The 27,780-nt window shown below is 42.3% G+C and overlaps 1 protein-coding gene across 1 annotated transcript; it reads left to right on the top strand.

The window, feature by feature from the left end:
- The first annotated feature begins 7,661 nt into the window (after positions 1–7,661).
- Positions 7,662–9,961, top strand: LOC141630160 (uncharacterized). Its single transcript, XM_074443026.1, has 4 exons — positions 7,662–8,074; positions 8,220–8,312; positions 8,419–9,064; positions 9,746–9,961. Exons 1-4 carry the CDS (start codon positions 7,662–7,664, stop codon positions 9,959–9,961), a joined length of 1,368 nt encoding a protein of 455 aa, XP_074299127.1.
- Positions 9,962–27,780: the final 17,819 nt, after the last annotated feature.

Raw genomic sequence — 27,780 nt, 5'->3', positions numbered from 1 at the left:
TGTGAGTGATAGCATGATAAGAGAAGATCCATATTAAGAAAGAGTGAAATGATACTGATATGAAATAATGGAATTTGAGTTTTGGAGCAATGAGAAGGTAACCAGAGCACTAAAGAGTTAGGTAGAAGGAATAAGGAGTTGAATCATTAATTGGTATTGTTGAGCGTAAAGAAATAAGAAGGATAAAAGTAAGCAGAGAAAGATGACGATCGGAGTTATGTGATATAGAAGTCAGGAATCGTCCAGATGTATGATACTATCATGAAGATGTTAGATAACGGTTATATAGGAGTTTCAGGACAATATGATTAGTCATGAGTTTCGGGGAATTAAGGAAAGTAAAAGCCGGGTAAAGAATTTACACGATATGAGATCTTGGTGATGAGTCGGGTGACGATACAATTAAGGCTAGAATTGGGAATAGTGTTGAGGTAATTTTTGTTGATGGATTTGATGTTCGTTATTTGGAATGTTAACCAAAGATAGGAAGGAAACCTTGATGTTTAGAGATGAGTGTAAAAGGTTTGTTATACGAGCAGTGGGGGTATTGTGGTATTGTCACTAGTGGTTAAGGGTGATGACAGATAAGAAGGATAGCAATTCTAAAGAGGTTGAATTTCTAGAGGCCGGATTGATATGTACGTTGGGAGGAAATATAAGATGTGGTTATATGAGGCGGGTGCTAGTAGTTGAATATTAATGGTATGGTTATACTTGGCAGGAGGTGATGGTTATGCGAATGGGAGAATACGTTATGAGGGGCATACGAGTTAAGCTCGGGCGAGAGGTAACCTTTATCAAGGGGTAACTTACGTGATCAGGATTGACTAGTTGGATGCGATTATGGGTCTATGATGTGTATAAAAGTTTGTGTGAGGTTCTGACCTCACGATAAGTGGTATGGTGTGATAGTCACAAAGTTGTTATCTGAATGTTCTATAATATATGTTGGATACGGTAACCTAATGGAATGATGTTCAAAAGTGATAGTTTGGGTAATCTGGCATGGCTAGTTATACTTGTATGTGTATTCATGATATATGTTTATTTCGTGAGAAGGTATGAATGATATTCATGAGATTCTTGTCTGTTTATTCTGTATAATTTGTTGCGTTATGATCTAGTAAAGCAGTTTTGAGTAAGTTTCCTTGTCCGGAAAGTTATACCGAGTCAGTGTTTAAGGAAATTGTATGTGGTTGTGATGTCTATCGATGTGGTTGTTGTGTCTCGGGTGGTGATCCGGGCCCGGTAATTCATGTTGTAATGCGGGTATTTTCGCGCTGCGGTGCGGCTGTTGGTGGCGGTGTTGCGATGCCGTCACCGGTTGTGTTGGAGTAGGCGGGATGATTACGATTCGAGTGTCGAAATTACATACCGGTTATACATAGATTGTTATTTTGTTTGATGTTGCTTCCTGTAAGTTTCGGGTTGTACATATAGATGGTTGTTTTGTTTATTGATGTTTCTTACCAGTTTTAGTATGGGAGTAAGGGTATAGTATGATATGGAAGAGAGTTGTGTATGTTTTCGTTGTTGTCGTAGTATAGTGATATCTTGTTGATGGGAAACAGTTGCGAGAGGTTGTTGGAGTACTTGTGATGTTCTTTTAGAGGAGGCATTGGTTGACTTAGTGATGGCAAGTGATTCGTGGAACATGTGTTGTACAGATCTGAAAGTTGCAGGTGTCCATAATCTTTTGTTGAGACAGTGAGTATAGGGTGTTGGACATTAGTATCATGGTAAGTTGTGGATGAGTTTGTGGTAATAAAAGAAAGAACTTGAGGATCTAGTGTGAGTGTGTGTAATGAGTGTGGATCGTGAGTTATGATTTTGGAGATAGGTGCTTTATATAGAGAGGTGTGTTGTTTTGTGGTAATAATGAAGAGTTGGTATGGTGATTTTGCTACGGGTTTTGTGGTATAGGTTAGGTGGTATGCCGAATGAATTGAGGTATGAGAACTGTTAAGTAAGAGAGCCTTGGATATAGGAATGGTGAGTGTTTAGATTATAGGCGGCTATCTTTGACATGCGGTGGTGATGAGGATAATGAGAACATATAGCTAAGGATTTATTATTAGTGAGTTACGAGGACGTAACATTTATCTTAAGAGGAGTAGGATGCTATAAAAGAGAGTTTGATGGTTGTGCATGTTGTACTATAATTGGAAGTAGAGTGCTGATGTAGCATAAAGGATGGATTTGTATTGTGGTTGATATAGTTAAAAGGTCATGGCCGTGCTTGTAGTAGTGTGATGTCTAGGATGGTGAGAATATTTCGATAGTGTTGACAGTTGGATGATGATATATATGAGTTCGATAGTTTTGGCATGTGGATGATGATGTTTATGAGCGTGAGTAAACTTCAGGACAAAGTTCCTTTTAAGGGTGATAGAATGTAACATTCCGTTTGATGTTACGAGTGTCTTGATATCGCATTTTCTAGTGGATAATATGTTACAGCGCTAGCAGCGTTTGTGGATAGTAGTTGGTAGTGTTTGGAGTTGGTGTCGAGAGAGACTATGATGTAGTTGATACGATATCGTGAGCCGTGTTGTGGAGGTAGGCATAGTTGGTGTTAAGAGTTCATGTTTTATAGATTGGGGTTTTGTTTTGAGTTCATAGTTGTGTGTTTGTGTCTTAATCGAGTTAGTATGTTAGTTTTTATGTATGGGTTGAACTTCGGGGACGAAGTTCCTTTTAAGGAGGGAAGACTATAATATTACGGTTTTATGTGTCTTAGGGTACTCTATCGAGCGGGGCTTACTCTGTCGAGTAAGTAGCTTTTTACGCAAAACAGTAGTCTGCTTGTAGGGTACTCGATCGAGTAAGCTTGGCACTCGATCGAGTAAGGGTCACTCGATCGAGTAAGTGACTTACTCGATCGAGTAAGTGAGTTATATGGGCTGATTTTGACGGGTTTTGTTAATGATGCGAGATTAGTATAAAAGGATGTCCTTCACTTTTCTTAATCTCTTTTAACTATTCTAAAACCTAATTGAGAAGAAGAGGTGTTACGTAGCTTGATTGTCAACGCATTGTTAACAAATCCCAAGGCTAGGAGTGTCGGATTGCATTGTTCTTTACACCGTTGTGATCCTTATGTCGAGGGTAAGCTTTTTATATAAATTTTATAATGTTTTGTTAAGGTTGGTTAAACCCTATTTGGGTGATTTGGGGGTTTTAGGTAATTTATGTGAATATGGTGTTGGAGTAGTGTCCTCCACAATGAGTGCGTTTAACATATTAAATCTCGTAAAAGGAATATCAGGGATTTATCTTTTTTATTAATCAGCTGGTCATCGTTAATCGTTAATGATTGGCTGACTAGAGTTTGACATTACTATCGTGTGACGGCGGTGATCAGCTGATCCCTTAGGTCACACCTATAGGATGACGCCTAAATAGAATAAATTAATTATTTGTATGAGATACGAGATAATTAATTCCTTGTATTATTTGACTTTTAATTAGTCACGTAAATGTATTATTTGATGACGGGTTACGAACTCGGGACAAGGAGATTTATTATTTAATTATGTGATATTTAAATAATAAATGATTAGAATTTATTAATTAATTGTTAATTAACTAATTTTATATGATATGTGTATATGTTTTGAGGTAGAATCAATTAGCTATTAAATTTTACAAGAGGTTGTAAAATTAGCTAAATGGGTTATTATTGACATATTGTATGTTAATACAATGGTCTTATGATTACTTAATAGTTAAGTAATTATTGGTAGTTAATTTATATTATTTAAGTGTTAAATAATTAAATTAATATTTAATTATGTAAGATAATTAAATATAAGACTTATAAGCATTTGTGGAGTAAATGTCGAAAACCGAAATGGATCAAAATTAGTCCATATGGACCGGTTTTTTGAGGACATACAAGTGTCCTTTGTAGTGGATTTTCCACTAAGGATTGTTCCCAATATTTTGCTATAAATACCCCACTATTCGCCTCATTCTTAGGTTGGAAAAATTTGAAGTAAAATTGGTCCATTTCTAACTCTAAAAACCGGTTGCTTCATCCCTTTTAGAAGACCAATTTTCCTTCTTATTTTCTTTATCTTATTCATCTAAAACACATATAATTATCAACTAATAATATTATCATAGTAATAATATTTATTAGTACATCAAATATATTATAAACAAGGTTTATTACTAAATTTACCTAGTTAGTAATTTAGTAGATTTTTGGTTGATTCTTGGGTGTATCCTTAGGAGACCATGTTTTTGGTGGTTAGTTGTCTTGGAGGATCATCCATTTTCATAGCTCAAGAACAACATCAAGGAAGGAGTCCTTGAGTTGTGCCCAAAACTTACCTTATACAATGTAAGGATTTTCTTGTCTTAAGATGGATTAATACCATCTTTTATACTTTTATTTGCATGCATGTAGATTTAGACCATTTTAAACTAATTTATAATTTTAATATCATAAGTTGAGTATTAATATGGTCTAAATAACTAACAAGTGGTATCAGAGCATTGTTAAATACATGCATGTTGTCTTAAGACGATTTTAGTAATTTTTGAGATAAATTAATAAAATTGATATTATGTTACTAAAATTAGTTTTATTACATAATATGGTCTTGTATGTAAATAATCTGGTCTTAGGATGATATGGGACGAAAATTTGATTTTTGTTAAATTTTTCCACTTTTTATAACTTAAAATGACATAAAATTGAGTAAAAATGCATTAAAATTAATTAAGAGTTAATTAAAATTGATTGCATGCTAATTTTATGCATATTTATTTAGAAATAACCACATGCATGTTCTATTTATGTGAAAATTAGAAACTTTAAATTAATGTGATTAATGTAGGTAGTTTATTGATTTTTATTTGATAAAAATTGGTAAATAATGGTTATTTTGAAAATAAATATTGATTTTATTTTAGTTCTCGAAACTTTTGAATTTTTAGTTCCTGGAATTTGTTCAAAAATGTACAAAATTTTATTTTAAGTCATTTCAGTTTTTATGGTTTGATTTAGAATTAAATCGTAAAAATTGTCGCTTTAGCGATTAAATTGTGAAATCATTTTAAATAAATTTTAAAATCAAAAATTTTCACATGCATGTCATTTTGGTGAATGACCAGAATGTAAAAAATTTTAAAACTTATTTTTCCATTAATTTTATAATTAAATGGAATTTTTCCATAATAATTGTGAATTATTATGTCTTTTTGTAATAATTTATGCTTAATATCCCATATAACTTCAAGATAATTGTTGAGAATGATTATTTTGATATTATACCAGATTAATATCATTAGCATATCTTAAAATTGTTTTATGAATTGATTATGAATTTTTATTGGTAAAAATCTCGTCAAAGCAAGCTCAATTGATCGTTGTTGGTAAGTAAGATGATTTGGCATGTCATAATTTATATAATGCATTTTTCTTATTCATTTAGATGAATATTTCGTTTTAGCATTATAATTATGTAATTTTTTTCCTAATATGGCCATAGGTAGAAATTGGTATTTCCCGTAATGTAAGGGAATATCGATTTGTTTTGTAATTAATTGCGATTTCGTATCGCCTAATTTGTAATTAATTAATAGTTTTTATTTTAATTTTATTACGAATTGTATAATAGGGTATTGTTATGTAATTTAATTATTAGTAATTAGATGAAGTATCTAAAGACGGAGTTTTCATGAAGACGGTGTTTTCGGAAAGGCGTTCCGAAATCCTAAAGAAGGAGGCCTGTTAGGGATAAAAAATGAATTTTATCATACGCAACGTGGCATTGTTTTACTGGAAAAAAGGGAGACAATCAAGGACAACGTGGCAGGCAGCGATTGGAAGAGGATAAAAATAAGGGATTGTTGACGTGGCAAGAGGAGAGCCGTGGAATAAAAGGTGAACAAACACACATTGAAGGGAAATATAATACACGTACAACAAAGGGATTGTCAACCAAGTCAATCAACAACTTCCTATTTTCATGGGTTGACCAAAGATATAGGAGCATAAATAGGATGGAGGTTTTCTGGCTCTGGGTCTGATGTGCGCAGCTATATAAACCAGAGAAGGGCACCACACAAAGGCATCGGAACTTGAGCAAAATATAATACAACACTTCTCGAAATTCCCGTCTACACTTGGCAATAATTCATTAGCAAAAATAATCGTTGTATTTCCTTACTTGCGTATTCAACCTCGATTATAGTGCAAAGTTGGTGGGATTCCGACTCCCCCCGCGGTTGTTCCCACACCGGGTTTTCCGCGTCACCAAAAATCCTCCGTGTCATTTTCTTTCATTTCGTCTTTTCTTCGCTCGTTGTCATTATTGCATCCAAACCGTAATTGGCATTAGATTAATCACTATCACTCAGATAATTAATTCGTAACCGGTAAATTTTTACCAAAACAGTTTGGCGCCCACCGTGTGGCATAGTGATCATTTTCTATAGCCAATACTCGCAAGATCGAACCAGCCGTGACCATGTCTGGAACGGAAGAAGAACCCTTCCGGCGAGCAGAGCATGCCGGCCTTGTCTTTCTGGAGCAGAATTATCGCATCTCCGAGAACCGGTCGTGCATCCCGGCATCCAGCCAGGCGATCCCCGTCAGCATGTCGACCAGAGCCATGCCCCAGCCTCAGAAACCACCGCAGATTCCAAAGGCAACAGTGCACCCGGTCGATCCCAAATCCGGCAGGGAAAGCAGCCCCAGCAGAGGAGGCGAAAGTATCCGTAAGCCCGACCCAGGAAAGCTCAGGCGCAGAAGCTCTCCGAAGCAGAGGATCTCCAGCACTCGATCCGATGCAGGTGATGATTCAGGGGATGGACACTCTGCGTCGGGCCGTTGAGGATCTGAGGAAGGACAACCAGAACCTGGTGGCTCAAATCGTGACAGCAGTCCAGTCCAAACCAGCATCAGCACCAGAGGCTCCAGCCAGAACCAGCAGTGGAGGATCGGGTCGACCAATCCCGTCAGAACTAGTTACCAGGCTGGATCTTGCAGGGGTAGCACCCAGCGAACCAATCGAGCCAAGAGGATTGGGATGTCTGTCATTCGATAATCCACCCAATCTGCAGCAGACAACAGGTAACGCTTTGTTTAGCACCCCTTCTGGATCTGACCTTCCACCCTTTTCAGGTACCCCCGCACACCAGACACCAGGATGGCCATCTGGACCTGTCCCCAATACAGCAATTCCATCCTGCAACCAGTTCACCAGTGGAGCCTGGATCGGAGGATTACAGCAAACACCAGGATGGCAGCCTGGATCCATAATCAGTGCAACACCAAGAACGGTCACCCAAAGACCAGGACAACTTTCGGAGCACCCTGGCTAGGAGGTACACCCTTTGGTTCCTTCCCTTTGCTTTCTAACCCTCTTGCGGGAGCGGGTAACTCGCCTGGAGCAAAGCAATACCAGGAGCTGAGGGAGCTAATGTATAGGATACCAGGCGTAGCCCGTCCGCTGGAGAAAGCAGCCAAAGATAGCTACGCAGACTCACCTTTCGTGGATGATATAGCTCTAATCGGTGTTCCTAAAGGATGTGTGCCGCCAGCTATGACACTCTACGACGGAACCACGGATCCACTTGACCATATCAACCACTACAAGCAGAAAATGATGGTGATAACCGCAACTGGATCTCTAAAGGAAGCTTGTATGTGCAAGGGTTTGGTCAATTTGTCGGGAAGCGACCTGCAGTGGTTCGTCGGTCTACCCAACAAAAGCATATCCAGCTTCGCCGACCTAGTCAATGCCTTCAACCAGCAGTTCGCCAGCAGCAGAAAGCCGGAGAAGCAGACCAGTGACCTTTACCGGATAGTGCAAGGGTTTGAGGAATCTACCCGCGATTACTTGAACCGGTTCAACAAAGAGAAGGTGTCAATTCCGAGGTGTGACATAGCAACCGCTATACAAGCCTTCCGCCGAGGGCTGCACCAGGATTCACAGTTATACAAGGAACTAACCATGCATCCATGCACTACCTTTGAGGAAGTGCAATCGAACGCGATTCTTTGTCATGAGGTCGGAAGAAGACTCGCACCTGTAAGAAGCACTTATGATTCAGACCAGTATCCGAAAAGGCTCCAGAGAGAAGAAGAGCAAAAGATCCAAACCCTACAAACAGAGCGTGAATAAAGTTTCGGAAATTCTCAAGGAAAGTCCGCGATCCGCCTCCGAAAGTAAGTGAGTATGGTTTCACTACCAATCTTGCAGGACTATTCAAAGCCTTGAAGGAGCTGGGACGCAGAGTCAGATGGCCGAAACTTCCGTAAGGAAACCCCCCAGCGAGAGACACGGGCAAAAAGTGTGAGTTCCACAGCAGCAACACTCACAACACCGATGAATGCCACTCCCTCAGAAAGGAAGTCAAATTTCACTATGACCAAGGAAACCTGGATCATCTCCTACCCAGAAACACAACCAGAGTAAATTCATCGGATCAGGTTCTGCCCTCTCCTCCTCCTCATTGCTCTAGAACAGTGAATGTTATTACAGGTGGATCGGAGCTGTGTGGGCTGACCTACTCAGCAGCTAAGAGGCATGCAACCAGGACTAAGGGAGACAGACCAGAGAGCTCCTGCAGGGTTAACCACCAGAATCTGTCGTTAGTCACCTTCGACGAAACAGACGCAGGATCTACTCCTAAACAGCACCACGATGCTCTAATCATCACGCTTCCCATAGGAAATTCCAATGTGAAAAAGATCCTGGTGGATACCGGAAGCTCCGTCAACTTGATCATGATGGAAACACTCAAAGGAATGGGATTTACCGAGAAAGATCTAGCAAAGAAGGCAATTCCCTTGGTTGGTTTCAGCGGCGAAACAAAGCACTCCCTAGGAGAAATCATCATCCCAACCTACGCCGGGGGTCTAAACAAACAGGTAATGTATCTGGTTATTGATGGGCCCTCTACTTACAATGTAATCCTTGGCAGGCCCTGGATCCACGAGATGAAAGCAATTCCCTCAACGTACCACCAATGCCTGAAGTTTCCAACACCTTGGGGGGTGCAAGAAATACGTGGGGATCAGGAAGAAGCTAAGGATTGCTACAAGGTGGCTCTGAAGCCGACAACAGGTTCGCCCGCATAGCAATTACAGAGCCAGCGCATCCAGGACGAGTACATTGAGCCTCAGTAGGCAGAACTAGACGAAGTCATCCTGGACTCGCTGCACCCAGAATGAACTCTTCTCATTGGATCTGAGTGTAGAGGTAAGATTGGTGAAGAACTCGTTCGGTTGTTGAGAACTAACATAGATTGCTTTTCTTGGTCACATGATGATATGATAGGGATAGACCCAAGTGTGATAACTCACAAGCTAAGTGTGGATCCAAGCTATAAACCTGTGCAGCAGAAAAGAAGAAAATTTGCTTCTGAAAGAAACCAGGTCATAAATCAAGAAGTAGATAACCCGCTTTGCGGGGAAAGATTCGTGAAGTAAAATACCCAGAGTGGTTGTCTAATGTGGTAGTGGTCCCAAAGAAGAATGGCAAGTGGAGGGTCTGTGTCGATTTCACGGATTTAAACAAAGCTTGCCCAAAGGATCCATTCCCTCTACCACACATAGACACCATGGTAGATGCTACTACGGGCCACGAGATGCTGACATTCCTGGATGCCTGGAGCGGATATAACCAGATAAAGATGCACCCTAGTGACCAGGAAAAGACAGCGTTCAGATCCGAGAGAGGTATCTATTGTTATAATGTCATTCCTTTTGGACTGAAAAATGCAGGATCTACCTATCGAGAATTTGGTAAACATGATGTTTAAAGAACAAATAGGCCAAACTATGGAAGTATATATAGACGATATGGTCGTCAAATCGAAGCAGGCTTCACAGCACCACCAGCACCTGGCAGAAACTTTCAATACCCTCAGGAAATACCAAATGAAGCTGAATCCTACGAAGTGCACCTTCGGAGTATCCGGTGGAAAGTTCCTAGGGTAAATGGTTACCCGAGAGGGGAATAAAGGCCAAAGAGAGCAAATAAGAGCAAGTGCACTGGAATCACCGCAGAAACCAAAAGATGTCCAAATACCGATCGGAATAGTGGCGAGCCTTAAACAGATTCATATCCGGATCCTCGGACGGATGATGCGGGCTATTCTATGATATACTCGAGAAAAAGCCAAAGATTTGAGTGGACGGACGACCACGAGAAAGCATTTCGGGAGGCGAAGCGTTATCTCAAAGACCCCACCTCTCCGTCAAAACCAGAGCGGGAGAACCACTTTTCCGTATCATCGATCCCAAAGCGATCGGTGCGGTGCTAGTACGAGAGCGGGAAGGATCACATCATCCGGTATACTACATCGGTAAGTCTCGCTTCGGCGGAGACCAGTACACATCGCTAGAAAAACTTGTCCTTGCACTAGTTATCGCATCCTATAAACTGCGTCCCTACTTCGAGTCTCATACTATTCTTTGTGATAATTAATTACCCTCTTAAAACTATCATGAGAAAACCAGAATTGTCGGGAAGAATGGCTAAATGGTCCGTGCATTTGAGCGGGTACGATTTGAAGTTTGAACCCCGTCTGACCATAAAGTCTCGGGCTCTGTCGGACTTTGTGTCCGACTGCCAAATCCGGCCTCGGACCGGGCCGAACGGGATATCCCGAAACGGAAGAAGACAAAGGAGAGCAAGTATGGGAGCTACATGTGGACGGAGCCTCCAATGCCAAAGGAGCGGGAGTAGAGCGGTCCTCAAATCACCCCGGGGAGACCTCATAGTCCAAGTCGTACGGTGTGAATTCAAAGTCACAAACAACGAAGCAGAATATGAGGCACTAATCCTAGGTCCGAAGCGCTCTCGGATCGAAAGTCAAGCACCTTCGGTGTCTGCAGTGATTCTAAGCTTATAGTTAACCATGTCAATGATCGCTACGAGGCCGGGGATCCTAGGATGATGGCATATCTAGACGAAGCAAAGGAGTGAAAATCGATTTGTCACATTCAACATCAAGCAAATCCCCGGGAGCGAATGCGAAGCTGACGCACTAGCCACCCCGGGGGCAACCTTCAAAACAGAACTATCTCCACGATACCAATTGTCCATGTGTCTTTGGAGCCAAAGAACACTAAAATCTCGGCAGGAAGCGAGAAAAAGTGTGCAGCACAAGCAGTGAAGAAAATACCCCAGACTGGAGGAAACCCTACCTAGACTGGTTGTAGAATGACGTCCTACCAGCAGATAAAAAGGAGGCAAGGAGCTTTAAAATGAGAGCATCCAGATTCATACTAATTGATGATGTTCTTTTCAGGAAATCCCTCGCTGGACCCTACCTCAGATGCCTGGATCGGGAAGAGTCTCAGGCTGTTTTGCATGCTCTTGACACGGCTATCGCAACCCTATCAAAGATAAAACCTAACGGTCTCAACTAAAATGTAGCAGAGGCAGTCGAGTATCGAATCCACAGGGAGGTAATGCAACTATAGCTGTCTATTTCTAATCCTATGGTAACAATTGGGGGTTTGTTTGAAATAGGTTCTAAACTACGAAGTTGAAAGGAAAGAGAAATAAGGCAAAGAGTAAACAAAGCAATAAAATATGATTAAACTATCAAGAAGAGAGGGACATGTCGGGATTTCGGTTCACTACGGTAGTCCAATAACTCAAAGTGATAAATGACTCGAGACGAACTAATGTGAGACGGATGTTAAAAGGTCCTTTCGGTCCACTTTCTATCCTAAAGTACCACTAACTTAACTTTCGTCCTCATTAGGGTAGTCTACTGTTTATAGCAGGCCTATTTAGTCCAATCTTTCGATCCAGGATTAATTTTAGCCAGTTTAATGGGTGACATAGAAGCGTGCACTCAACTAGGTCGGGAATTAAAATTAAATTGCTATAGTGACAGAGTCTCTTAATCAGTTCATCTAATTCATTCACTACATCATCATTTTCCTACCGCAGATTCCCTAATCCCAACATGAAGGGGTTTAGCTACTCATGTTCGTAATTAAACTAACAGCAATTAAAGTTCCAGCAGAAAACATAATGAATAAATAATAAATTGCAATAACGAAAATTAGGGCAAAGGAAAATAATAACATAAAAGAGAAATTAGAGCAACAAATGATTATTATCAATAAAGGGAGAGAAAAGATTACAATCAGTGCGAATCCGGCGTAAAGAACAACTGAATCCGAGCCAATAATAACCCAAGGCAAAGTAACAGTGAAAAGAAAATAAGTAACGTGCTAAAGTTCAGTAGTTTGATCTAGCATGAAAGATAATATCCTATTAACCTAATTAACTTAGGTTTAAATAGAAAAAGAACTACGGTTTACGGAAATAAACAACACACGGACTAATTAAAAGCCCATGCCCGTGAAAACCTCTCGATCGAGTGGATTAAACCACTCGATCGACCAACATCTCAGCAAAAGTTACTCGATCGACCAACAGGTTACTCGATCGAGTACTTGGTCTTGTGCAGCATACTCGATCGAGTAAGGGACAATTCGATCGAGCATCAGGGGGTCTAGAAACCACTCAATCGACCAGCAAACAACTCGATCGACTGATTTCGTCTTCATTCCAGCTCATGTCTTCACCCAAGTGTCTCGTAATGCGTGCCATGACGCTTCCAAGTGCGATATCTTACTGCGGGACAATCCGTCTCCTCTAAATGCATGCAAAAAGGACAAAAAGGGGTATGGTTCCACTACTTTCGCGATCATTCCTACAAAAGGACAAAATACACCAAAGTAGCCAATTCGGGGCAAAATACCATAAAAACAAGATAGGAATGCATAGAAATACGTCTTTGAAATAGGCCAAAAAGACTATACATTAGGCACGTATCAAATCTCCCCAAACCAAACCTTTACTCGCCCTCGAGTAAACTCAAAACTAAACTAATGGAACGGAAATGATAACTCGTAGCTAGCTTAACTTGTCTACTTGAGCCAAATTAATGCAACAAAAATCAACGATTAAAGCCAAGCGGTCGAAGACGCAAACGAATTATGGGCTATTCAGAAATAAAGCTGACCTATCGACCTTGCAAGACCAACAAAACTGGACTCTCACGTGGTCACTCTTCTCTCATGAAGCAAAGGGCAAATGTATTATGTAAAAGAGAGAAGAAAAGACAGTCACTCACCTAACTGCGACCTACATAGCATGCATGCAACAAAAATGAAAGACAATTCAAGTACTAATGCACACACTCCAACCAATAATGTCCGTCACAGCCGAGGGTTTGCAAATAATATGGGAATAGTGAGGTTCAGGTGAGAAAAGGCAAAACAAGTTATGGAAATGTGGAGGTAAAAGCGTCAAGCTAGTTCCTAACAGGACCATAGTAAAACCATCCGGATCTCAACTGACTGAAAGACCAAGTACAAGTGCCCTTCAACTGGCACAAAACTCACTAGACTCAAAGCACAATCTCCTCAAAAATAGAGAATAAGAGTGGAGGAGTCAGACGGTCACAAACTTCTCTTTTAAAGACACCGTCTGAAATAACTAACTGAAACAACAACCCTTGTCGATTGTACGTCTTCAAACATCTTCTCAACTCTGACAAGAGGGCACAACTATTTTCATGATTTTTCTTTCCTTTTTTTTTTCATATCAGCTTCTTTTTTTTCATATTTTTTTTTCTTTTTTTTTCTTTCTTTCACGTTTTCTTCCTTTTTTTTTCTTTTCAATACTTTTTTTTTTCCTCCTTCCTTAATACAGACACCAACTCCAAACAAGAATTACGGACCAAACTGCAATGAAAAACATACCACAAGAGAACATACTAACTAGCTTGACTAGGCAGGCTTAGTTTGGAATGTAGCTAATGGGTCAAAAGGGCAAGTTTTGGCTAATGTGGAGCTAAACGGGTGAAAGATATAAAGAAAGGGGAAATTGCAAGACCCTCCCTGCATGTGACACCAACCACAAACCCGAATATATGCATTTGACGAGAAATTGAATGTCATAAACGTGCAAATGAGACGAACATGCTATGCAAGGAGTACTACTCTCAAAATTCCTAATGAACTGGTCATGAATGTCACCAGTTATGGCTCTAAAACTCAGAATTTTTAAGTAGTTTGCCAGTTTATAGGTCAAGTCTAAACGAGTCGACTTATATTTGAACGAAATTCGTAGATTATGCGTATGACAAGGCTAAAAACTATCAATAAAAGTGCAAGGCTCAAATAAAATGACAAGTTATAGTGCAATTTCATCACGGGAATCTACCGTTCCGACTCAACCTATATGCAGAAGTAAACGTGAAATGTTTTTGGATTTTTTGAAATTTTTCTAAATTTTTTTTTTTTGGATTTTTTTTTGAAAATAAACGACAATGCAAGCTGAAAAATTAAACGTGGATGCAAAACAAATGCAGATGCAGACTCAAAAGGATGCAATACCCTCCCCAAACCAAAACGGACAACGCCCTCGTTGTCCTCCAAAGATACACCAATGCGAGAAAAATGGGGGATGGGAGTATACAACCAAACAAAATAAAAATAAAGGAGACAAAATAAAAAGAGTAAGAGGTACATACAAAGAACGCGAACTTCCCCAAACCAGCCAAAATCGGGAAGTGAGTAGACCGATAAGGCTACTCGTCGTCGGCACCGCCGTCTCCAGTACTCCCACTCAACAAAACGGTCTCCCAAACAGCAAAGAACAAACAAGGGGGACCTCTAATCGTCATCTCCAGCCACCTCCTCCGCAGTCGGTGTAAACGGAGGGTCACTCGCCTCCTCTCTGGAGGCTCGCTGTGCTGCCTGCTCAGCCCGTAACCGCACCTCTCGTGCTACCGGTGTCTCCTCCGCCTCGTCCTCTAAGTCAGAAGGGAGTGGAGGAAGGGTATGGCACGACAAGGTAACAGACGTGGAACCACAAATCTTCCACGACCTCGCGCCCTTCACCTTTGGGAACCAGGCGAAGTCAGCCATGGCAGCCAAGTCAAGGTAAGCCTGCCTATCGGGCGCAGTAAGTCCAGGCTCAGTGGGGTAAAGATGGCGGGCAATCCTAGTCACTAGCCCGCCGCAGACAACAGCGGTCTTGACCCTCGTCCCAATTCCGTTCCAATGCTGAGCTACCAAATAAGCAATGTTTAGAACAAACGGGGTACCGTAGTCAATGTTGAGGTACCCCGCGAGAATCGCTAGCTCAGTTTTGGTCACGTTATTGGGCTCAGGTCGCCCAAAGATGGTCTCTCCTATCAGTCGCAAGAAGTAACGGGGAGCAGGTAAGTGTACATGGGCTCCCTTCCGTGCGGGGAAGGGAGTGTGAGAAAGTGCAGCCCAAAGTGGCTGAAGGAGATCCCGAGGTGGGTCGGTGGGACCGTCACTAACGAGGCCAAGGACCTCCCCAAACCTGGCCAAAGTCCAATGGTGCGACTCATTAAGGAGTCGGAAGTGAATGCAAGGACTAGAGGGGTTGGCATCATAAGAGTCGGTGTCAAAAGAGTAGGAGCTGAAAAACTCGTATGTAGGGATACGAATAGCGACTACATCGCATGGTAATCAGACCCGACATACCCGTCCCGTTCAACAAACTACAGACCTCCTCGTAAATTCCTAAGGTCTCTAGGTCAGTCCGCGCAAGGAAACGGGTGGAGGAGAGAGGGCAACGAAGTAAAGCGGCTAACCGAGTCCGGTGAGCCGTGGAAACAAAACGCGTCCGTGGGCATCCCCGGTAAAGGGGTAAGAGCGCCCTCTCAGAACAATAGCCCCGAAGGGCTAGGAGTAGTAGCTACGGTGACTAGCCACGATGCGGCCTAGGTGGCACCATACCAGGCGTTGGAAAACGAGGGATGAATCCTCTTTCCAAAGATAGTGAGGGGCCGGCGGGGGTAGAAGTAACAATCGAAGCCGCGGTGGTGACTAAGGCGAGCTAGTGGCAACGGCGCAGGGCCACTGACTCGCTCACTGGCGGACTGGAAGTGGTACTAGTAGAAGGTAAAGAACAAGTATCCATCCTGCAACATGGTAAAGGGCACGATAAGAGAAAACTACTGTTAACCGTGGTTAAAACAACACGTTAACCAACATGTGACAGCAAAATATGGCCCTATCAGTCGAAAAATTCGACTTGCAGCAAACAAAAACCAACAATTCCTCTGAAATTCGAAAAGCAGTAGGTGAGTGGTGATAAATTGACAAAATTATGACTGCTAATGGAGACTAAAAACAGCGTGAAAACTGCATACGAAAGCATGTAAGACTCTTAGCAGCCGAAAAGTCCGACTCACAGTGCAAGATTTCCAACAGTTTATAGCATGTAACGGCGACAGGGGACGGAAGAGCAGTTAACAGCAGCTGCAAGGAAGCATGGACTGAAGTTAAACAAAGCAAGACAGCATAAGACCGTCTGACATCGAAAAACTCGACTCAGGAACCCTAATCGCTGAAATCTTGTACAAAATTCGAATTAAGCATGTAACAATAGCAAGGGATTGGAATATGACCATCAAGCAGCTAATCAAGGGCATATAAAAACAATTAAATCGAAAGAAATTCGATTAAACATGGATTTTCGAAACCCTAATCAAATATTACCTCAAGAAATCCGAATTAATCGAAGAGAGAAAGCAAAGAGGATGAATGAACACTTACTTGATGATGATGAACCTACAAACGCAATTAATCCTCAAGCAAACAAGCAATAAAGGCGGTTTTCAGTCGAAAAACCGCAAGCCTTAATTCCCTTTTAAAATCACGAAATGGAAACAAAAAGAGGGGAAAACAAGGGGCTTTTGAAGATTAATATGCTAGCAATGGAATGTAGGTGACGGATTGGTGATTTGGGCAAGAAAAATGGTGATTTGGGGAGTTAAAATCGCAATTAGGGGGAAGGGTTAGACGGAAATTAGGGTGAAATGAAAATAGAAATAGGAAATAAAGAGTTTTAAGAAAGAAAACTCCCGTATCCACTGTTCATTTCACTCGATCGAGTAATTTTAAGTCACTAGATCGAGGACTTTTGGTATCCCAAGTGCTCGATCGATGAACATCCACTCGATCGACCAGGTGCTCCTGTGGCTTCTCTCGATCGAGTACACGAACTACTCGATCGACCATAATTTCCCTCGATCGAGTACAAAAAGTACTCGATCGAGAGCTTTCCTCTTCAAGGCTCTTGAATTTTCGTCTTTTCCTCCTTGAATTGCGTGAAACTTCCCCAAACCTGCATAAAAGCACATCCAAAAATTCCCAAAAAACCAAATACGCAAAAACACAGTCTATGGTCTTACGTCTATGCTAAAGAAAATTGTCTAAACTAATTGTCCTAGTTAAAACGCAATAAAGCAAACTTAAAAAGGAATTCAAGATTTGTCTATTACAAGGCGTTACACGGGGCATTTCCCCGTTTAGTTCTCATCAAATTTCAGTAGCCCCTTCGTGGGCTTCTGACTGGAGGACGTCACTTCAGCAATACTGACGGACCTCTTTAATTTCCATGAGCTTGAATCACTATTTGCAACAGTAGGAGGGATGTAGTTCCAATCCACGTAGGTTCGAACTTTCTTCGTTCTCGCTCCTCTGTCATCTTCTTTGGCATCCTTGGCTCCAGTTTGATTGATAATGGTAGCACCATGTCCATTGACAGCTCCTTTCTTGCTTTCATCTGTACCTGCAGTAAGGAAAACAGACGAACTTTCCTCCTTTTTGCTCTCAATCTGAGGCGGAGGGTTAACAATAACAGCAATATTCTCCAAATTTTCATTTGGAGCTTCAATAATAGGAACAATAGAAGAGAGAGCATTGCAAGGCTGGGCTTGCATGGGAGCTCTCCGGAACTTGGACTGATGAAAAATCAGCTCCTCATCCCCTACCTGAAAGGTCAAAGTCTTCCCACTGACGTCTATTACTGCACGGGCAGTGGACAGAAATGGTCTCCCTAAAATAATAGGGGTGTGTGCATCTTCGGGGATATCTAAGACAACAAAATCGACGGGAATAAAGAACTTCCCGATCTGAACAGGTACGTCTTCTACAATACCTAATGGCCGTGATAGACTACGGTCGGCCATCTGGACAGTCATGTTGGTGCAACTCAGCTTTGTCAAACCAAGTCTCTTAGCCAGAGACAAAGGTAAGACACTTACGCTAGCGCCTAAATCGCATAGCTCATTGTCAATCAATTGCATACCGATATGACACGGAATCGAAAAACTACCCGGGTCTGATTGCTTAGGGGGTAACTCATTTTGAAATAGGGCTGACCCCACCTCAGTCAAAGCTACGGTCTCACTGTCATTAATAGTCCTTTTACGTGCTAAAATTTCATTCATAAATTTTAAATAAGAGGGTACCTTAGTCAGCAATTCAGTGAACGGCACGGAGACTTCCAAGCTCTTCAAAAGTTCAACAAATTTGCCAAACTGTTGATTAACTTTGGTATTCTGCAGCCGCCTCGGAAAGGGAACCGTGATTGGTATCTCGAGCCCCTTGTTTCTCGCCTCCAAAGTGTCTTCTGGTGCAAGTTCGGTATCCTTTGGACGCTTCTTACCTCTAGAATGAGGTCTTTCTGGTGATTTCTCGCTTAAACGAGCACTAGCAGGCTCTCGAATAAGCTTCCTGTCATCAATATCACTCGATCGAACAATATGCTCACTCGATCGAGCAGTTTCCTCATCAAAATCAGTCGATCGAGTAACATTACCACTCGATCGAACAACCACTCGATCGAGGGCTTTCTTCACCATTTTCACTCGATCGAACACCAGTCTTCAGTCGATCGAGTAATTCCTTTGTCGTGAGCCCTTTTTTCTTGGCGAGCAATCGTTCATCATCGATTATGGCTTCCCTAGGGTCTGATTTCTTCACTTCTGGTCCCTCATAAGAAAGACCGCTTCTCAATTCTATCAGATTTACCGTCTCATTTGGATTTTTATCATTTTGAGTCGGTAATTGACCCGGCTTCCTCGAGGATTGATTTGCAGCAAGTTGGGCAACTTGAGTCTCAAGTGCCTTATGTGACACGATTTGCTGTTGATTTTGTTGATCATTCAGCTGCAATTGCTTCGATATGGCGTGCATCATAGTCTTTAACTCGCTCAATTCACTCACCCCGCTAGATGACGAAGTACCATGGTTAGGAGGATTGAAAGACGGAGGCTTTTGATAGCCTTGTTGATTCTTATATGGTGGAATATACGGTTGCTGCTGCTGGTTCGGAGGAGCCGTGGGGTTGAGCACGTTCTGATTGCTCCACCTCAAATTGGGGTGGACCTTCGGCTCATAGTAACTGTTGTTCTGCCTGTAATGTTGAAAGGCAGCGCATTGCTCAAAAGAACTGGGACAATGATCTGAGACATGTCCCTCTCCCCCACATCTTCTACAGACGAAAGGACCGTCTGTCACAGCATTAACCTGGTACATGCCCCCCTTGGAAACTCCTCCTAGCTCATACTTGTCAAACCTTGCAGTGAGGGCTTCAAGTGCAGCGACAGAAGAAGACTCAGCATCTCTTCTTTGATTTCCTCTCGAGTTCCCATATTCAGCCTTATGGATGGCCAAATCATCTATGATCTTCCACCCTTTTGTTGCTCCCAAGTTTTCAAAGAAACCGGCCATTGGTTGCAAAGATCCAAAATGGCTCTCTCGATCGTCATACAATCCATTATAGAAATGATTGCATAGACTCCACTTTTCGAAACCATGGTGCGGTATGGTTCGCACTAGCTTCTTAAATCGAGTCCATGCCTCGTGGAATTTCTCGTCAGGCCCTTGTTTGAAGCTCGTTATCTGAGCTCTAATGGCAATAGTCCTTGATGCAGAAAAGTACTTCTTATAGAACGCTAAAGCCAATGAATTCCAATCGGTTATGGCATGAGCAGTTCGGTCCAAATCCCTATACCACTCCCTTGCAGCATCGCGGAGTGAGAAGATGAACAAGGTTTCTTTTATCCGATCGGTACGTCACGCCAAAGAAGTGGGGGTATGGAGCAGCGATAATCAATAAAAGTCTCCATGTGCTTTGCCGCATCCTCATTTGTAGCCCCACTGAATCGATTCTTCTCAACCATATTGAGGTAAGAAGGTTTGGCTCGAATTTCCGAGCTTCCCGGTAGCTCGAACCCTTTGTAAAGATCCTCGGTTTGTGGGTTCAGAATGACCGGCAATGGTCGCTTCTTCGGCCATTTCGGGAAAGTCTGGAAAAAAAACGGTTTCAACCGATGAATTAGAAACTGGAGAAGACGGTGGGTTGTCCTCGAACAGTTCGTTCTCGTAAAAGTTGGAACGAGAACTAGACTCTTCCTCTAACTGTTGATCTTGAAACAACCTCCTCTTTACGTGCAAAGATCTTTCAATCTCTGGATCGAATGGTAGTAGTGGACCACCTTGCGACATGCGCATAAGAAGAAACTACAATGAGAAAATAAGAATAGTCCAAGGAACGGGTGTCCCTTAGACTGAAAAAGACTAAAAATAAAGCAACTAATAATTTGAACAATTGCCTCCCCGGCAACAGCGCCAAAATTTGACACGGCTATCGCAACCCTATCAAAGATAAAACCTAACGGTCTCAACTAAAATGTAGCAGAGGCAGTCGAGTATCGAATCCACAGGGAGGTAATGCAACTATTGCTGTCTATTTCTAATCCTATGGTAACAATTGGGGGTTTGTTTGAAATAGGTTCTAAACTACGAAGTTGAAAGGAAAGATAAATAAGGCAAAGAGTAAACAAAGCAATAAAATATGATTAAACTATCAAGAAGAGAGGGACATGTCGGGATTTCGGTTCACTACGGTAATCCAATAACTCAAAAAGATATATGACTCGGATTTAACTAATGTGAGACGGATGTTAAAAGGTCCTTTCGGTCCACTTTCTATCCTAAAGTACCACTAACTTAGCTTTCGTCCTCATTAGGGTAGTCTACTGTTTATAGCAGGCCTATTTAGTCCAATCTTTCGATCCAGGATTAATTTTAGCCAGTTTAATGGGTGACATAGAAGCGTGCACTCAACTAGGTCGGGAATTACAATTAAATTGCTATAGTGACAGAGTCTCTTAATCAGTTCATCTAATTCATTCACTACATCGTCATTTTCCTACCGCAGATTCCCTAATCCCAACATGAAGGGGTTTAGCTACTCATGTTCGTAATTAAACTAACAGCAATTAAAGTTCCAGCAGAAAACATAATGAATAAATAATAAATTGCAATAACGAAAATTAGGGCAAAGGAAAATAATAACATAAAAGAGAAATTAGAGCAACAAATGATTATTATTAATAAAGGGAGAGAAAAGATTACAATCAGTGCGAATCCGACGTAAAGAACAACTGAATCCGAGCCAATAATAACCTAAGGCAAAGTAACAGTGAAAAGAAAATAAGTAACGTGCTAAAGTTCAGTAGTTTGATCTAGCATGAAAGATAATATCCTATTAACCTAATTAACTAGGGTTTAAATAGAAAAAGAACTAAGGTTTACGGAAATAAACAACACACGGACTAATTAAAAGCCCATGCCCGTGAAAACCTCTCGATCGAGTGGATTAAACCACTCGATCGACCAACATCTCAGCAAAAGTTACTCGATCGACCAACAGGTTACTCGATCGAGTACTTGGTCTTGTGCAAAGATACTCGATCGAGTAAGGGACAATTCGATCGAGCATCGGGGTCTAGAAACCACTCGATCGATCAAAGAAACAACTCGATCGATCGATTTCGTCTTCATTCCGACTCACGTCTTCACCCAAGTGTCTCGTAATGCGTGCCATGACGCTTCCAAGTGCAGTATCTTACTCTGGGACAATCCCGTCTCCTCTAAATGCATGCAAAAAGAACAAAAAGGGGTATGGTTCCACTACTTTCGCGATCATTCCTACAAAAGGACAAAATACACCAAAGTAGCCAATTCGGGGCAAAATACCATAAAAACAGTATAGGAATGCATAGAAATACGTGCTGAAATAGGCCAAAAAGACTATACATTAGGCACGTATCAGCTCTCCACAATGGAGAATGTGGAAACCATGCAGGGGGCAGGAGCCTGTCCAACAAGTCACTGAGGCAGGGATACTTCTGGCCCACAATGCGCAAAGATGCCATGGAATTCGCAAAAGATGCGCGACGCTTGCGGAGGCACGCCCATGTTAGCCACCAGCCAGCAGAGCCTCTGCACCAGGTTATCTCACCATGGCCCTTCATGAAGTGGGGGATGGATATCGTGGGACCACTACCCAGAGCACCAGGAAACAAAGTCTACATGCTCGCCATGACGGATTACTTTTCCAAATGGATAGAAGCAGAATCATTCTCCCAGGTTACAGAAACCCAGGTGATATCTTTCAATAAACGCAATATCATATGCAGGTTTGGCATTCCATCTGAAATTATATGTGATGCGGGTCCCAATTCATTGGAAATAAGACGGAAGCTTTTTGTGCTAGGTGGAATATCTCGTTGCGTAAATCTACTCCCGGGAACCCCAGTCCAACGGACAAGTGAATCCAAAGAATAAGATTATCATTGAAAACTTGAAAAAGAAACTAGAGGAGATTGGGGCAAATGGGCGAGAAGAGCTACCTGGTTCTCGGGTGACGAGAACCACACCAAAGGTTGCAAACGGGCAAACCCCTTTAGCCTGGTGTTCGCAATGACGATCATCCCATCGAAGTCGGGGTCCCGACCCACGATATGGATGCATCACGAAGATCGGAACCAGTGGAAATGGCAAGCACTGGACACGATAGATGAACTCGTAACCGGCGCCCGGATCGGGATGGCTTCCTGGGACGGATGCATGTGGCTAAAAGCTACAACAAGAACGTAAAAGTAAGAACTCTGCGGGTAGGAGATCCGGTCCGAGGAAAGTCTTCCAGAATACCAAGAACCAAAGAAGGGGAAATTCGCCTACAATCGGGAGGGACCATACCAAGTAGAAAGCACAGTTGGAAATGGAGCCTACCGACTCATGACTATGGAGGGGCAAATGGTTCCCGGATCCGGAATATCACGCACTTGAAAAAATATTTTACTAAAGTCACCAGCATGGTCAACAACTCGGGTACTCGGCCTACCGAGATCTGATCCCGGCCGGAGTTCTAGATATTGCCTTACATATTTTCGCTCTCGAATATTTTTCTCTCGAGTATCTTTATATCTCAAAACATTTTTCCGCCCTAAAGATATTTTCCGCTTCTAAAATATTTTTCTATTTTTAAATATTTTTCTGGGTCTGGATATCTCCTGATTCTGAATATTTTCTGGCTCCAAAACGTTATTTTTGAATTCAACATTTCTGGTTCTAATAGCCTTGCTCGTATTTTAATTCTAACAAGTTTTAAATTGTAAAACTACCTTGAATAATTTAAATTTTTTCAAATAAGCCAAGGAAATAAGATGCAAACTAACCGCGCGAGCTCGTATTCATTACGAAGGCGTGTGTCCGTGGCTAAGCACGTACAACCGGGACAACCAGCCTCCCGCGATGCATTAGCACCCACGCAAGCCTGGCTCCTCTGGACGAGTGGGCATACTAGACCCCTTAGCCAGCAATCTAACAACGATGGCCAAACAAACGACGTGCATGCACAAATCAAAGCACCATAAACGGTACGACACAAAGAGATAACCAGTAGAAAATACTTAAGTCGCAAAAGCAAAGTACGTCTGGCATCAGAACCAGACCAAAATACATAAACTGTTCAAAATAAAGATGTTATGCCCCGTAGGGCCAAAAACTAACTAAACCTAGCAAAGTCTTTCAGATGCAAAGGAAAACTAATCTATGTCAATATGCTCCACAGCTTCAGAAGCAGCTGCCTGAGCATCAGGAGCAGGAGAATTCACCTCTTCCTCCGCATCCTGATCATCAGCGGAAGCAGCCCCAGGTTCCACCAAGCCAGCTAGCACATCCAGGTTCAGACCATCGGGGAAAGCAGCAACGAGCTTCTCCTCTTCAGCTCCTAAGTCCCAAGCCGAATGCTCTCCCTCCTGGAACGCCTTTATGCACTTGATCTTCGTTTCCAAAGCAGCGTAGGACAGAGCATTCGCCAAAGTCTCTTTTAACTCCGGCACCTCAGAAGCCTTCTCCTCCTGGATCTGAGAAACATGAGCCTCCGCATCAGAAGCACGTTTCTTAGCCTCTGAAGCACGTTTCTCAGCCTCTGAAACACGCTTCTCCACCTCTGAGGCACACCTCTCGGCCCACGTGGCACGCTTCACAAGATCGTGACCTTCTTCTCAAAGACCAGAAATCCGCCCTTCAAAGAAGAGAAAACTGTTTCGCAAACTCGCTTCCGAGTGGCCTCCTCCAACAAAGAAACTCTGGGACTTGTTTAGATCAGCCTGAGTCTTCAGCCTATCCTCATTGGCTTCTTTCGCCAGCTTCTGGAGTTTCGCATTTTCTGCTACCAGGAGAGACACCTTCTCCCGCAGGTACAGAGCCATCTGGAAGGACTGGTGCACCAGAACCAAGCGTAAAAAAAAAAAAAAAATAGCAGCAACCAATGATCGTTTACCTCAAAAGAATGCTCAGCTGCACGATCCACCAAGTCAGGGAAAGGATTGCTGTCCAACGCAGACCTAGGAGCTGGAAGAAGCATCTGGCTCATTAAGTCCAAGCTACTCGTAGACTTAGCCTTACCAAAATTATCTGGAAGTGTAAAAACAATAACCCCCGGAGCAGATTTGGAACCAGGGGTAGCCCCGAAGAATGACCCCGAAGCGAGAGCGGCCCAGAAGCGGGAGCGGCCCAGAAGCGGAGCGGCTCGAAGCAGGAGTAGCTCTAGAAGCAGGGATGGTTTCAGACGTTGGAATCACACCAGACGCAGGCATAGCTGGGACAGAACCAGGAACAGGTTTGGGAACCAGAGCATCTCCAGAAGCAGACAACCCATGCCCAGGTAATGGAGGCCTCACAGCCAGAGGAGTGGCTTCAATAGGAGTCTGCTCCTTAGCCCGGCCCACAGCAGCAGATCTTCTTTTGGGACGAGGTCCAGAACCGGGGGCAGGAGTAGACTTTCTCTTCTCAGCAGGCTTCGGGGCAGCCTCGACCCGCTTCTTTTCTCTTTGGGCCAAGACATCGTCCAGCGAAATTTTGGATTTTGTAGACCCTGGAAACAAAAGGATCGAGTCAGAACCAGAAATAGTAAGTATCCAGAAACAGAACATAGTCAAGAAGGGAAGAACAACGCACCAGTCGACATTGATTCTTGTACTTCCACTTCTTCCTCTTTCTCTTCAAGTTTACCCTCTTTCGAAGCAGCTCCAGATGCAGAATCCTGGACCAGATTGGTGAACGTCCCGTGTTCCTCCGGAGGCCCAAAAAGCTTAGTCAAAGACGCAACCTCGTCGGAAGATGGAATCAGATGATGCAAACCTACGCAAAAAGCCAAGTAAGGAAATATAAGTGTCAAAATAAAAAGTTACCAAGTAAGGGCATGTAAGTACCGCGAGTAGACCGCCAGGTGCTGACAATATAATTAGTGGGAGGAGGAAGCGTATCAATTTTCACGAAGATAAAACGAGAGAACCACTTGCTATCATCCGGTTTCACGGGAAAGATGATGCAGTTTTTCTCCCCATCTCGCACCCGAATGGTCACCTGGCCCCGTCTAAGGGACCTGACCGAGAACAGGTGTGCAAGATCTGAAAGGCCGATGTCATAGCCATAACGGCTATTCATAGCATGTACCGCAAGCAGAGTTCGCCAAGTATATGGAGCGACTTGACAGATAGCCAAACTATTCAACTTCAGAAATTCCTGGACCAGAGGAGGAAATGAGAACCTCAGGCCCAGGCGGAATGCGTATTCATACAAACACATCCACCCCTCCCTCACGGCATCAGCTTTCTGACCAGGAACGGGTATGTGAAACACCACTTGGTCGGAAAAACCAAAGACCTCCCTGATATAAGCCCAGATCCTCCACAGTAAAATCAGAATCACATGAATGTTTCGAGGATAGGACGCCGCCTGAAGGGAATGAGTTGACCGGCGCCGGAATCTCCGTGACGGAGGTCGAGGAAGCAGTTTGATGTGACATGGCCAATTGGAAAAGGAAGCAAAGAAAAGAAAAGGGAAGAAGACGGTGTACCTGTCACGCCGGCTGGAAAGAGAGTGGTTGGTAAATAATGAGAGAGATGGGAAGTGAAAGGTAATGATGAAGGGAGTTGGGGAATATAAAAAGGGGGAGGATACCGAGGGTGTGGCGTAAGAAGAAGAGTTTGAGGGCAAGTGGGGAGTTAATTGGCGGTTGGGAAGCATTAAGTGGACGAAGTTGTAGAAACCAAGGTAACTGCTAAAACTTCGTCAGTTCTCCGCATCGCAACAGAAATTCCCGCCTAAAAATATTTGAGACGGAAATTTGGGGGCAATTGTTAGGGATAAAAAATGAATTTTATCATACGCAACGTGGCATTGTTTTACTGGAAAAAAAGGGAGACAATCAAGGACAACGTGGCAGGCAGCGATTGGAAGAGGATAAAAATAAGGGATTGTTGACGTGGCAAGAGGAGAGCCGTGGAATAAAAGGTGAACAAACACACATTGAAGGTAAATATAATACACGTACAACAAAGGGATTGTCAACCAAGTCAATCAACAACTTCCTATTCTCATGGGTTGACCAAAGATATAGGAGCATAAATAGGATGGAGGTTTTCTGGCTCTGGGTCTGATGTGCGCAGCTATATAAACCAGAGAAGGGCACCACACAAAGGCATCGGAACTTGAGCAAAAAATAACACAACACTTCTCGAAATTCCCGTCTACACTTGGCAATAATTCATTAGCAAAAATAATCGTTGTATTTCCTTACTTGCGTATTCAACCTCGATTATAGTGCAAAGTTGGTGGGATTCCGACTCCCCCCGCGGTTGTTCCCACACCGGGTTTTCCGCGTCACCAAAAATCCCCTGTGTCATTTTCTTTCATTTCGTCTTTTCTTCGCTCGTTGTCATTATTGCATCCAAACCGTAATTGGCATTAGATTAATCACTATCACTCTCATAATTAATTCGTAACCGGTAAATTTTTACCAAAACAAGGCCAATTTATGAAGACTCAAGGGACCAAGGAGTTGGTTTCCGAAGTGTAATATTTTTAGTTAATTAGGTTAACTAGGTGGCCATATTAGGACTTGTTTGTTTTAATTCTTATATGCATTCATGCCAAATCGTCACTATATGTTTTATTTTTGTTTTTATCGATTTAATCGTCTAGCATTCACTAATTTTGTTTACTTAAAGGTGATAGACAATTAAATTGATAAGATCTCTCACATTTGTTTAAAATTGAGATTAAGCCTTACCAAATAATAGCACCTATGAATCCCTTCTTCATTAGAGGTAGGTTCGGATCACCGAGGTACACTCTTTTTACGTTGGGTAAGTAGGGTAATAAAGGTTATTACACGTGAAAATTGGTTGGACTCAACGGGATAAATATGGGTTAAATCGGTCCTCCGTGCCCATATTTATTCTGGGGCTAAAAGATAGATTTTAAGAAAATCCGTCAACCAAGAGTTCTAGTAGTAGAATTAGTCAAAATGTTGACTCACCAAATTTATATAAATATGGGTTGAATCGGTCCACCGTGCCCGTGTTTATATAAAGTTAGATCTTGGATTCATTTATATAATTCAGTGGGAGATCATTATATAAATGGGAACTTGTAGTAATCACGATGACTTTTACTAGTGAAACCGTCACCATAGCTATAGATTCATGGCTAGATTCTTTTATGGACAAATATGTTTTAAAAGCTGACGGTAGTAATTTTAAAGATTGGGAGGAACAACTTCTATTAGCTGCTGCAGGTGATGGCTAATTACGCTA

The sequence above is a fragment of the Silene latifolia genome, chromosome Y, assembly GCF_048544455.1.
Source record: "Silene latifolia isolate original U9 population chromosome Y, ASM4854445v1, whole genome shotgun sequence".
Lineage (NCBI taxonomy): Eukaryota > Viridiplantae > Streptophyta > Magnoliopsida > Caryophyllales > Caryophyllaceae > Silene > Silene latifolia.
Note: the sequence above shows the minus strand (reverse complement) of the source record. Positions and strands in the feature narration are given on the sequence as shown.